This window comes from Epinephelus fuscoguttatus, linkage group LG3, assembly GCF_011397635.1.
Source record: "Epinephelus fuscoguttatus linkage group LG3, E.fuscoguttatus.final_Chr_v1".
In the NCBI taxonomy this organism is placed as follows: domain Eukaryota; kingdom Metazoa; phylum Chordata; class Actinopteri; order Perciformes; family Serranidae; genus Epinephelus; species Epinephelus fuscoguttatus.
Window position 1 is genome coordinate 14034782 of NC_064754.1, and position 14451 is coordinate 14049232.

The following is a 14451-nucleotide window of genomic DNA, read 5'->3' on the forward strand; positions in this document are numbered from 1 at the left end:
GTGTGGACTCAGTGTTCAATGGTTTAATGTCTTAGGAGGAAAACTGCATTTCTTTGTGGTACTTCAATACAGGTAAATCTTTGCACAAACAGCTCATACAATACATTTAAAGATGCTAATGTGCTTTGAATTACATCTTTTAATCCTCTTTGGAAGTAATTCTCAAGTGGCAGGTATGTTTTAGGATTCTGTATCATAGGGAACATGTCAGGGTGTCTGCAGGTATTTAAATATCTTTAATTTATTAAGTAAATAAGCCTTAGGAGTCTAAACGGGCTTAAATTTAAATTCTGTGGTCATAATTGCCACATAGGTCACCTCACTCTCAACATTCTTACATAACCTTATTCTACATTAGACCACAAACTAATACTAATGCTTACATGCAATTCATGAGGCACCAAAACAATATCTAAATACTAAAAGTTGTTACTGGGTAGCTGTTGCTTGTTAACAACATGGTAGAAGTTAGGATGGCTCAGAGTTTCTGATAATACCACACACGTCGCACATTCTTCAGTTTGTAGTATGTGGTATACAGTGACCCCAGGCTCCATTATTTATATTTCTGTGTATGCCTACTATTTTATAAAATTCTGTCTTATCAGTCACTGTATAATCATGTGGGACACATCCCTAGTTCAAACAGCAGTAAATGAATCTGGCACAGTTGCTAATTGGCAGAACTGCTGTCACATGTCATATCATGGCCCAGCCTGGTTTGATGTTAGCAGGCCTTTCAGTGGCTATTTATAGAGCCTACTCTCATGGGGAATCAACTCGTGCATTTATAGTGATATATGTTTATGTGTACTCTGTGTTGTGGGATGAGTGTTATGGAATAAAGCTATCAGGGTTCCCACGGTCTTTTACAATCATTTAAAATATGTGCATTAAAATCCCCAAACACGTCTTAACATGATGCAAATTCAATTCCTTGTTTTATTAATATAAAATCTAGTGCTGCTTTCTTTGACAGTTAAAATGTTACCACTATCACATGACAGGCCTACACACAGACCAGAGCCGGCAACGCCTTATTGCCAAGGCCATGCCTCCTTTTGAGGAAATAATCATGCACATCAGTAGAGACACAGGAAATGTTGAAAAAAAAAGTTGCGTGGCGGGTTAACCGAGGCTTTCACACTGAGATTTCAGGCACATAAAATATGTGAACATTCACTGTTAGTAATGTAAATAGCTGAATGATGCAGGTGACAGTCACTACTGATGGAAAACTAATGTTAGTTTAAGTGGGAAACAATATTTTACTTTTTTTTTATTAAATAAATGCATACTAACTTTTTAAAATGACATCCAAATACATGTCAAATTGCACTGACATCCACAGGACCTTCTGTTTTTCTAACCCCCAAAATAGGGCACGCTTCTGATGTTGTGTGAAGTACCATATGTGCTGGTCTGTTGGCATATGCAGGTAGTTAGAAAGTGGAATGGCTAACAAGCGATGGGTTAGCACGCCATGGCAGTCTGCTTATCCACAAATGCCTGGGAAGTGTGTGTGTGCTGTATCGGTATATTGGCCTACCCATTCTAAACAACTTAAATTCATGGAAATTGGGTGAATTGTTATGGAAAAGTTATGGAAACATTTTGAAAATGCATTGGTTAACGTGTGGTAACACTGAGCTACTGTCTTTTTTCTTTGGCCTAAAACATACATAACATTATTTGTCCAATAGATTAGAATTCTCTGATCTTAAAGTCAAGGGTGTGGGTGTAACCAAGTAAGTTTTATGTCCATTTTCATGTCCATTTTGTGCTATTGTATATTTCTAATACACTCCATTTCAGAGGGAAATTATTTATCTTTTGCTACACTACTTTTATCTGACAGCTATACGCAATAGTGGCACAATACACAGTCCTACTAATGGTGTCACACTATGGCACTAATTAACAAGTAAGCCCCAGGATACACAGCAGTGCATCAGCACAGGGATGGAAGACAACTACATGCAAAGAACATGTACGCATGTAAGGATATAAAATGGGCCAAAGGCTATGTAAATGTTTTATTTGGAAAGGACTGTATGCTGCACATTTGTTAGAGCTACAGGGGTGTCAAACATACAGACTGCAGTCCAGAAGAGGCCAGACAAAAGGTCCGATTTGGCCTACTGGATGACTTTGCACACCTAATACTGATGCACTTGTGAAGGCTGAAGGTGTTTCATATCAGGTATATTTGATTCATAGTGTGTCTGCATATGATTCTCCCCCTCTCCTACCCCCCACCGCTCAGCTTTCACATTAGTGATTGTGTTCTGTGACATTTTTGTTATGCTACAGTGTAGAACAGGGCAGGACCTGTGGAGCACAGAGGTATGGAGCATCTGTCAGGTGTGGAGCTCTCCACCTTCTACCAGAGCTTTGACTGCAAATCAAAGGGGCCAGCAAAACCAGTTTTGGGTCTGTCCAGGGCTGTGCTCCTGTCCGATATTGAGGCATCAGTATCAAATTGACACTGTTTCATAACTGTTTAAAAACAATTTGTATAGTCACGTTAAATAGCATCCACTCTCGTGTTTTGGTACAGCTGGAGTTCTCACCTGCTGCCTCCTGTAGTGGAGTACACCTGAATTGTAAATGAGACCATCTTTACAAATGGACTTGAGTTTGGATCGCTGTACTGTGTGTACATGTGTGGTACACGATTAACACATTAATGGAGTGACCTGGGGTTTGAGGTCAAGTGCACTGGGATCTGGGCCCGAGTTTCTGATGTGAAAGGCCCTTAAGAGGAGCCCGGTTTCACGAGCAGATTAAACAGTCAGTGGCCTGCTTCATGGAAAAAGCGGCTCCAGAGGCTTTTCCACCCTGAAAAAACAATCAGTACTTAATGTTATCACATTAAAAGATAGTGAGCATTGTGCCAAATATTGTCTATTAGCAACTTCAGTACAAAAGAATCTGTGTCAGACTTTAATCTTAAAACAAAATTAGATGGACCCTATTGCTAAAACACTCACAAAACTTTTGATTTGTGAGTGTTTTGTAAGGCAGGGGATAAGTTAACCTGCTTCCTCAAATGCTTTCACTTTAGTTTGATGTGACATTAACAAGAGACATATATGGAAAAATGCACCTGGGATCGACTGAATGTGGAAAACTGGGACAGTTGAAACTGCACCAAATTGCATCATCTGTTATGTAAATGGATGGACGTTATCAAAATATCTTTACACTAAAAAAAAGGGAAACAATTGGAAGTATTATTATTTATTGGTTGCTGCCCACTTGAGATCAAATTGGGCTTTATGTGGCACATGAACTACAATGGGTTTGACCCCCAACCACACACACAGTGCGTTGTGGTGAGTAACACTGAATAAAACATAACTTTTGTTTGCTACGTTTACATAGGTAATGTTTTGAATGCAGGGCTACATTTGTATTGCTGTATTCATGGGGATAGCTTTCGTTTCAACATCCTCGGGAACACATGTTAGTAGGGGGTCCTCCCCCAAGAAAGTTTGAGTGTCAACACTTAATTTCCTGCATTCAGATGAATGTTTATGCACCAATTTGTGCATTTTTTTCACCAGTTTATGATGGAAATATCATCCAACCGTGCATAGATGCTTCATCTTCTCTCCATTTTATAGCAGATAACTATTTATTTTGAGGTTGTACACTGCCACCACTGACTTTACCAGAGATGTTGTTGCGCCTTCGAGTTATGGTTTAGCAATTTGTCGATATAGAAGTCCACTTTAAAATTTTAATTTAGTTATCGCACTAATTTGGCAGTGTATATTGGTTAAAAGAGTGAACTTTGTATGAAAAAATAGTGGACATTTTCTGAGGTACAAAATGGTTTAGTCGGCCTCTGCACTTGGATTCCTCTGTAGATGCAGCCAAGTAAGTGACTGCTGTCACTGGATTTGGCAAAAGCTTGCTTTATCAACAGCTCTGTTGGTGATGAAGAAGATGTTTCCCAGTGTTTTGTTATGCTGACTGGCTGAAGGAGTTTCTCTGTTATGGCGTATACTCCTGCCCACATAAAGTGTCTGAGGTGGCAGCGAGTCCAGACTGACACCTGTACTTATGACAGCTTCAAAATCAGGCAGAGAGACCAGTTCACATAGTTTACCCAATATGGCTTTATGAATGAACAAATACCAGTGACTGAGCCTACAAAAGGTCAAAGATGGCCACCCAGCCCTGGAATAAAGTGTGCAGTGATGAGTGAGGGGTTTACAATTTGTAACAAATCTCAGTGCACTATGGTATGCAGCATCTAACATGTGCAAACAATGTGCAGATGCATTCATGTACAACAAATCATCATAATCTAAAACCGGTGAAAACGTAGCAGCAACCAGTCTTTTCCTAGGCTCAAGGGAAAAACAGGATGTTTATGTTTCTGACATAAAACCCTAACTTCAGCCTCAGCTTTTCAAGCAGATTGTCAACCTGAGGTTTAAAAGACGAGGAGTCATCAAGCAAAATACTGAGAACTGACAACCTCTAATGTCTTTCCCTGAGCAGCAAGAACATCAGGAGTGTTCACAAAACCAGCTTTAGTTGTGAAAGCTGAATCTGGATACATGCAGTCATCAGGATGGTCTTACCATGTGACACAGAGAATGCTTATGCATCAGGCCCAAAATTTGGTGCAACACCCCTGTCTGCTACTTTCATGTTTTCATTGGAATGCATGTATTCTAAATATCCTCCTGAGACCCTGGGTCCTCATGGATATCACATTTTGGGTTTACTTGACCCTTATACTTCATTCTACATAACTTGGACCTGTTGTCCTTGTTCATGGACGCTTTTTTTTGCCATCTAGTGGTAGTAAGAGCACAATACACAAATCCATTTAAAAACAAGATGACAGCCATCTCTGCCAAGTCAGCCTGCAGGCAATCCCGAAACTAAAATCAACAAGGTCCAAATCCTGATCACATTTTAGGGTTGAAACTTGTTTATTTAACAACAAATTTGACCAATTTTAGCAATGATAAAAAGCTAAGACACTGTTAATTAGGAAGTACTCCTCTGAAGAGATTGGGACTTTATTGTCATCCAAATGGAGGACATTGGGACTTAATTATCGTTGACAATGTTTTTCATTTATACTTATTTGGTCCTACTGATCCCAAATGGGCGGCACGGTGGTCTAGTGGTCAGCACTGTCGCCTCACAGCAAGACGGTTCCTGGTTCAATCCCAGGAGAAAGCTTCTGTGCAGAGTTTGCATGTTCTCCTTGTGTCAGCCTGGGTTTTCTCTGTGTACCCCAGCCTCCTCCCACAGTCCAAAGACATGCAGGTTAATTGATGACTCTAAATAGTAGCTGTGAATGGTTGTCTGTGTCTGTGTGTCAGCCCTGTGATAGTCTGGTGACCTATCCAGGGAGTACCCCGCCTCTCACCCAATGTCAGCTGGGATAGACGGATGGATGGATGATCCCAAATGCCTAGGACGAATTAAAAACCGCATGCCAAACAACAGTTCTGGTCTTCGGAGGATAATGGGCCTCATTCACTAATATGTGCGTGGAAATGTTCTTACTTTGCGCACAAAAGTATGCAAAATCACCGTGGGATTCATGACACCTGCGCAGCGGCCAATTTTGTTCTCACCACCTTGCGTATGTGTGTGAATCAGAATCATTCTAAATTGACAGGCGCGTGCTCGCAATTTGTGATTAGCATACTACCACGCCCCCATTTCTCATAAGGAAACTGCTTGCCTAGAGTTTATTCATGAATGAAGGAAGCGGTTACGCGAGGAGAGAAGTAGTTAATTTCACAGTTTGTTAGAAGCGATGGCGCCGGGTCTTACAGGAATGCCATGGGTCATTGTAAGATTGTGGAGGACACAGCATGCCAGGATGAACTTGCACACCTTCTCAGGGGTATAAAGTAGTTTGCCACCGGCTGGATCCGATCCAAACACATCCAACGGCCCTTAAACACACCAAAAGTGCGCTCTACGGCGCGTGTGTGGGCATGTATGTTATAGCGCACCTCTTGAGGGGTTTCAGGGTTTGCGTATGGTGTCATCAGCCATGTTTTAAGGCCATATTCCCTGGTCACCCAAACAATATAACATTTTAACATTAATGGAATAGAGACTTACTAAAAATACTAACTAAAAGCAATTGAAATAAAAGACCAGAACAAAAGATACTCACCAACATGCCATCCACTTCTCACAGCCCCTGCCTCCAAACGCATTCCCACTGTACTGTTATGCAAAATAAATGAGTCGTGGGTGCCTCCTGGCCAGCGGGCCACAGCCTTAAGGATATGGCAGTCGGCATTACAGATCATCTGCACGTTGATGGAGTGATAGTTTTTTTTTGTTCATGTTGTTGTTAATATTTTAATTGTCACAATGATGAGGGTGAACGTGTGTCAATTTCATGGTTATTTAATACATTTGGCCAATATATTAGTAAATTATTTTAAAAATGTTAATTAAATCTCTTTTTTAATGAATGTGGTTTTATAGACTCTGCATGTACTTAAAAGGTATGTGTTTGCATTTTATAAGTCAGTTCGGCCATCCTCATTTGTGCGTACGCATGGTCTGAGGCACTTCTAAATTTGTTCGCAGAGTAACAACAAATTCGGGTAAGAAAATATTGATGAATCTCAGATTTGTGTGTCAAACGATCGTACGCACAGTTTAAGCACAGATTTGTGCTTACGCACTGTTTGTGAATGAGGCCCATTGAGAGGGACATGTCCCCTGCATCCCACTCAAAATCTACGCCCATGGTTGTAGAATACTTGTACTACTCCTGCTTAGAATTGACCCTCAATCACCAAAATGCATTTAAACTGCCAAAAACAAATGAAATCTAGATTATTCTGATCCAAGCTCCAGGATCTGACCCATAGAAATGAACCCTGGCTGTATCACACTAATATAATCATACATCATGAGGGGAGACTCACACACTTGAGGATTTACACAGCAGAGACAGTCACACTGACACTGCACTCAGCCAATAGCTGATCAGGATGATTATCCCCACAGACCAATCACAGCCGCCGTTACGACCCTCGTCACGCGGAGGACAGTGAGCAGGGAGCATTTCAGCACCCAGGAGCTGTCCGTTGTGCACGAGCCGGCTGACAACCGACGGTAAGAGGACAAACAGACACACCTCAGCTGCCTGCTAGCACTATGATACAAACCAATGGCGATGACACTCGTAACGTAGATGTAAAATGATGCTGAACGCACCTTTGTTATCACCAAGCTGCCGCTGTGTGATATTCAGACAGACTCACCACATCTGCGACACTCAAGTGCCTTAATAACACACAGTTTCCACACGGATTAGTTTGTGCTGCTCAAACCTGTTGATGCCATCTACATATTACTGAAATATAACCGGAAACAGGCTGAATTAAAACAGTAAACAGCAGCTGGTTAGCGAGTGGTGGCAGCAATTTTGAAAACAGCTAGTTAGTAGCGTACACACAGGGTTAGCTTATTGATTAACGGTCGCTCAGATGAGCATTACAGTTATCATGTCTGAAACCAGTTAGCTGTGTTAATAGCCTTGTAGTGTCGTGCTAATTGAATGCCTCTTCTGTTAGCCTACACAGAGATAACACGGTTTACATGTCTGGCATTTGGGTTAAAACAGGGTTCAAATAACGTTAAAGGGACACTTCACCCCAAAATCAAAAATACATATTTTGTCTCTTACCTGAAATGTTTTTTATCAGTCTAGATTGTTTTGGTGTGAGTTCCCAAGTTTTGGAGATATTGGCCGTAAAGATATAAGCCTTCTCGCTATTATAGTGGAACCGGATGGCACTTGGCTTGTGGTGCTCAACGCATCAATAAAATATATTTGAAAAACTCAACAGCAATGTCTCGTTCCAAAAATCATGACCTGGTTACTCAAGATAATCCACAGACCTTGTTGTGAGCAGTTTCATATAGGAACTATTTTCTTTCTACTGAACCAACCCCACCAACCTTATTACTGCGTAGGAAAAAGTGTGCATCAAGTTCTTTGGACCCTCACAGCGGAAAGGAAAAACTCCCCCCAAAAAATGGGGTAGAATGGTAGAAACCTCAGGAAAAGCATCTGAGGAGGGATACCGCTTCCAGGAGGGGCAAACATGCAATAGATGTTGTGTGTACAGAACAGATCGACATAACAAATGTACAGTAATCCATAGACGTAGAGAGAGAGACAGAGAAATAATAGTATTTTGGTAGCATATATGTTATATGTATATATGATACTATATGTATGTGACAATAATAGTAGTAGGCATCAGGTAGGACTACAGCAGCAGCGCAACCAAGACCCACAATCCAGATGTAGGCGCGATTCGACTGCTGCTCATGTTAGTGCGAGATGTAAACATTAATAGCGCCCTCCACAGCTTGTTTGCTAGCTCAGTGGTGCAACGTGAGCTAGCAGTATCCGTACACAGTGATGCAGTTGGCAGCTGTAGTTCAGTTGAAAGAAAATAGTTCCTACATGAATCTGCTCACAATGAGGTCTGTGGATTATCTTGGGTAGCTGGGTTATAGTTTCTGGAAAGAGACATTGCTGTTGAGTTTTGTAAATGTATTTCTTTTTTGGCGCATTGAGCACCACAAGCTGAGTGCCATCTAGTTCCATTATATTGGAGAGAAGGCAGACATCTCTATGGCTGATATCTCCAACACTCTGCAACTCACACCAAAACAATTTATAAACAGCAGTACAGGTAAGAGGAAAAATATGTATTTTTGATTTTGGGGCGAACTGTCCCTTTAAATCAACTAAATGCATTTGAATCACTTAGTATTAGGTCTATGTAACAGAGGCATGCAACACAGCCTAATTTACGTAGTGTGTTACCTTAGACACCTAGTATTTCGCCGGAAAATGACACAGACCATGCTCACTGGAAAATAGAACCATTGTCTTATCTGAGTATATGAGCAATTTCAAGAGCCATCTAAAATAGCAACATGTCTTTTCATGGCTGCATCTTTACAGTTTCATTCTGCATTGCTTAGTGAGTCTGAGCTAATTTACTGTGGGCCTATAGGGAATACTCCCCCTTCAAGATGAGATGTCTTGATTGGTCTCCGAGGGGCACGTTTAATTTTAATAGACCCTTTTCATGGCAGACTGTAATTAATACCATCATCCAGGATGCATTCATTTAGGTGAGCCAGGTCCAGGGTCCTTGTTTTGTGCATGCTGGCATATTTAATATGTGCTTATCTTTATCTGCTGTGAAAAATGTGTCATTGTGCAGATGAAGAAAATAATTGAGCCCGCCAGATTTTCAATACAAACCATTGTCTTGGCTTCATCTTGCTGAGATAGTAGCCGTTTCCTTGACACACACCAGGTTACACACAGTTCTGTCCGACATGCTGACTGTGGGGGAATACCTAACAGGCTGCTTTATTTAGACATAGCATTACTGAATTCATTATGAGACAGAGAAGCTGAAACCATGCTAACACCTGAAACTGAATGTACTGTGCAGGGTTCAGTTTGCAGAGAATCTGATGCACTTTTGACCTGGTGTGCAGGGTTTTTCTTCCTGATGTCAGCGCTCTGTGTACTGTAACACCAGACAGACAGAGGTGTGCATGTACTCATGGACGAGAGGCTTGTGCTTGTGATGTCACGAGATGTAAACATTAATGGCGTCGTCCTTGACTGAGCTGAGCTGTAGGTGAGCTCGCAGTTGATGCATGCTTCCTTATGTGCAGTGATACGATAGGCAGGTATGGTTTGGTTAAAAGGAAAAGGTTCCTATATAGAACTGTTCACAACAAGGGGTCTGGATTATCTTGAGTAACTGGGTCATGCCATCTAGTTCTGTTATATTGTAAAGGAGGAAGACATCTCTGTATCTCCAACACTTGGCAACTCACACCAAAAAAAGAGGAAAAATATGTGCCTTTTGATTTTTTAGTGAACTGTCACTTTAACATGAGAGGAGGTAGAGGTAAAACCCTTATTATGTTTTAAAGTACAAGTAAAATTTATTTATGGGATATCCAGAAAGGTCCACTTGTAGCATGACTTCCTCCTGTTCCTTCATCAAAGTGCCATGTGGTCATTACTATGAGAACTGCACATCATTACTGTTTGGATCATGAGGGCACCATTATCTAATCAAGAAGAGAATGAGAAATTTATATGTAAATCAGCCAATTTGCACCTGACAGGAAGAGGTTACAGGGTAACTGGTCATCAGGTTTTTGAAGATTACCTTTGATAGGAAATCCCCAGTCCCTGTTTGGGTGAACAGCCCCTTAGAGATAATCACCCATGATGCCTCAAAAGTGCTTTTTATTTTAAATGTCTAAAAGATTAAATGGAATTAACAAATATACCGAGTACAAGAGGCCACAGCTGTTCCTACAGGTTTATGGACTTAAAGGGTCAGTTGGTATTTTTTAACCTGTACGCTATTTTCCCATGTATTTGTGTCCAAGTGACTGATGGGAATAAAGATTTTCAAAATTGGTCCAGTATTGAGTGTGAGCGCTGCAGTCAGCAGCAGCGAAACTGGCTGCAAATTAATCCCTGCGGGCAACTGAGCACTGTCAGTTTAAGTCCATTAAAAGTGCTTGTTTTAACCACTTACAGGCTCATATTGTTATTAAGTGTCTGACACCATTATGGCAATGATCCCTACAGAGATAGACTACAGAGACAGAAACAGAAATAGCCATTGCTGAACCCACCAGACTCCTTCTGAATAAACAGCAATTAAGCGTGTTTACAGCCATTATATTTTCATACCTAAACGGGCAAATTAAGGGTTTATTTAAACCAAACCAGAGCTGATGATTGTTGGAACAGAGGAGAGAATAAACAAGGTGGTTATTGTGTTTTATTTTGTTTCTTTAGACTTCTAATGAAGTGTGTTTTATGTTGATAAAATTACCATTTATTTAAATTAAGTCTGGTGGGTTTGGTGATAGCGATTTTGGGGGCTGCGTCTGGTTAAACAAAAAGGTCTGTCTCTGTAGGGATCCTTTCCATAATGTTGTCAGACACTCATAATAACAATCTGAGCCTGTCAGTGGCAAAAACAAGCATTTTTAATGGACATAAATTTACACTGCTCAGTTGCCTTAAGAGATTGAATTGCAGCTTGTTTCGCCGCTGCTGGTTTCAGTGCTCTCTCTCTCAATACCAGACCAATTTTAAAATTACTGTCACTTCAGTAAAATGCTTTTCAGAAACGCCCCACAGATACAAAGGAATTAATTCAATGTCTGGCCCATCTTATCTTCCACAGGAGTTCCTTTAGGACTTGTGGTTTGAGGATGTGCAGTTGCTGCAATGAGTCCAGTCCCACCATCCAGACATTCTGTACATTGTAGTCAGTTCCTCACATTAACAGTATTCACTCAGTGGATCAGCAGCAGTCTGAGCCAATCACAGCAGAGATTACTTCAATCCTCTCTCCACGTCTGTTTCTCTTTAATCAACTTATCCTCTTAAACTTATGGATCTAGTATGTTGTGAGTGTAACTCTGGGGCTGATAGAACTGAAAATAATCCCTAAAATATATTAGTTTGAGTGGTGTTGACTTAAATCTGAGTAGAGTGGTTGGTGTTGCACTGGACTGCACAGCAACACTACACCTAATGATGCAATGCATTAATAAAATGCAGATAATAGTCTTTCAGCTGACAAATGATGTTTAGACACTGTTTAAGGTACATGCTGTAACCAGAGACACTGAGGATCCAGGGTAGGTCATTTGTTAGTAAGTTATATTCAAAAGATTTACTTATTACTGCCATTCATTTATTCATTTACATCTGAGATCAATACTTTTTTATCTACTAATTTGTGGCCACTTAAAGGGATACTTAGGTATTTTTGAATCTGGACCCTATTTTGCCATGTTTTTGTGTCTAATAGAAGGAACAATTTTTGAAATTGGTCTGGTATTGAGTGAGACCGTTTCAGCTGCAGCAGTGAAACAGACTACTGTGTAATCCCTGCTGGCAATTGTGCACCGTCTATACATCCAATAAAAGTGCTTGTTTTTGCCACTGACAGGCTCACATTGTTTTTATAAATGTTTGACAACATTATATAAAGAACCATACAGAGAAATGAAATGTTCTTCCTTACCTTTCACTGATCCAGTCTGTTTGTTAGTGTGTGTGTGTGTGTGTGTGTGTGTGTGTGTGTGTGTGTAACAAGTCTCATTCAAAGAGAAGTCTCTTGTGGATTTTTTTACATTGTCAAAATGAGCTAAATATTTCACATTCAGCCATGACACTGAAAATCTTTCCGTACTACAACACAGTACACTTTTGCTGATACCCTTTTCTCCAATAGTCACTATCGTTTCCACTGTTGTGTTTCTTGCAACTATAGTCACCTCTCTCGAAATTTTGATGCAAAAGACCAGCGAAAGGTAAAGAAAGATGTTTCATTTGTCTGTCGGGATCCTGTCTACAATGCTGTCAGACCTTTATAATAACAATCTGAGCCTGTCAGTGGTAAAAACAAGCACTTTTACTGGACATAAATTGACAGTGCATAATACCCGTGGGGATTACATTGCAGCCTGTTTTGCTGTTGCCACGGTCTCTCTCAATACTCGACCAGTTTCAATAACTGTCGTTGCAATTTATCACCTAGACACAAAAACATAGGAATATAAGGGCCAGGTTGAAAAATACAGAAGATTTCCTTTAATAAAGAATAGACAGAACATATAACTGAAAGCTGTGTAAAAGATTCATCTTTGCATCTGTGAAATGACTTAAATGCAACATAATTAGTGCCTGCATGTGCTTCTGTGTCTCCAGGTCATAATGGCCAAGGTTAAGCAGGTGGGCTTGCTGGCAGCAGGCTGTCAGCCCTGGAATAAAGATGTGTGTGCTGCCAGTGGAGACCGCTTCGCCTACTGTGCTACTTTGGCTATATACATCTACCAGGTGAGCTACTTGTGTGTATTTGTGTGTGCGTATGACGGTGGTGAATGTTTAAAAATCACATGGCTTTAGTGTGTGCTAGTAGTTACCCGCAGGAGCAGCTCTAACACGCAATTACTTTAGTGTTATTAACTGTGTTCAACTCACCACTTCAACTTAACTTTCATCTGTTGTCACTGGAAGTGTTAGTTGCTAGTTCCCTTTTCTTTAATTCCTTGTTCTTCTCCCTGTCTCCTTGTTGCAGCTGGACCAGCAGTACAACGAATTCAAGTTGAGGTCCATCATGTCCGAGCACAAAAAGACCATAACAGCCATCAGCTGGTGTCCTGACAACCCTGACCTGTTTGCGTCAGCCTCTGCTGATAACCTGCTCATCGTGTGGAACGTAGCAGAACAAAAGGCCGTAGCACGACTGGACAACACTAAAGGTTGATGGATGATCTACACCAGGTTTTATTGGCGCACTGGAGTGTTTAAGGTTAGAGTGCTGCAATGTCCGCCCCTCCGTAAAGTATCACAGCGTTTCTTCTTCTTTCCCAGGTGTCCCTGCGTCAGTAAGTTGGTGCTGGAACTTTGCCGATGGAGTGGCGTTTGTTTCCCAACGTGGTCCGTTGTATATCTGGGTGTATGGAGGTCTTGACCCCGGGGTCACAGTGCATAAAGAAGCCCACTCCTTCCTGTCTGATATCTGTCTCTTCAGATGGCACCCCACCAAGAAGGGCAAACTGGTGTTTGGACACACAGACGGAAGTTTGTCTGTCTTTCAACCAGGTACAGACGTTTTCCTCAATTCATTTAACATTTGATAGAGGCCTTATCCACACGTACAAGGGTATATCTGAAAATATAAAATAAAATGTATATTCGGCCTGAGACATCAAAGTGTGCGCTGCTGTCTCCTTTGTGAGGTATCACAAATGAGGGGACATTTTGTGCAAAGGCAGACTTTGCTAACAAGATGTTTACACATTAATGTACAGTTACTCTTCCACTATTCTGACGAACAGAGGCATCAGAACGCACTATGGAGGTCAGTGCTCCAATGTAACCTTCTGGTGATAGCTTTTTTTCAGGCCAACATCTTTTTCTTTAGGGTCACAGTTATATTGCCATGTTGGTTTGCCATGTTCTTGACAGTGCTCCAATTGTGTTTTTGCGATTTAATTCTGTTTACAGAAATAGCTGTGTGCATGGGACTTGGCCACAAACACATTCTTACACATGCATTTGTGTCTTTGACTTACATTCATTGCCTGGAGGCCTTTACTCTGAGACTAAATATAACACACTGTATACTGTGCAGTGTGATAGTTCAAATAATGTTTTAATTTACAACATATCCAACTGCTGATAACTGTCACAGTTTCTCTGCCAGGCATTCATTTACAATGCAATAAAAACAATCATGTATTAATGTAAACTTTCCATCCTGGTAGTCAGCCTTTCTAAAAATTCTTAGCATTAGGGTTGGGTTCACATTTGAACCGACACTGGAATGACACCTTGGATTCAGTATGGTA

The 14451-nt window shown here is 40.9% G+C and overlaps 1 protein-coding gene across 1 annotated transcript in view; it reads left to right on the plus strand.

Annotated features, from left to right (window-relative positions):
- Nucleotides 1-7010: 7010 nt before the first annotated feature.
- The window catches only part of wdr17 (WD repeat domain 17), a 31611-nt gene continuing 24170 nt past the window's right edge, over nucleotides 7011-14451 (plus strand). Inside the window, exons 1-4 of the mRNA XM_049571678.1 lie at nucleotides 7011-7125; nucleotides 12806-12934; nucleotides 13176-13359; nucleotides 13472-13702. Coding sequence (XP_049427635.1) covers nucleotides 12812-12934; nucleotides 13176-13359; nucleotides 13472-13702 — 538 coding nt within the window. The 5' untranslated portion in view covers nucleotides 7011-7125; nucleotides 12806-12811. The remainder of the gene's footprint in view (nucleotides 7126-12805; nucleotides 12935-13175; nucleotides 13360-13471; nucleotides 13703-14451) is intronic.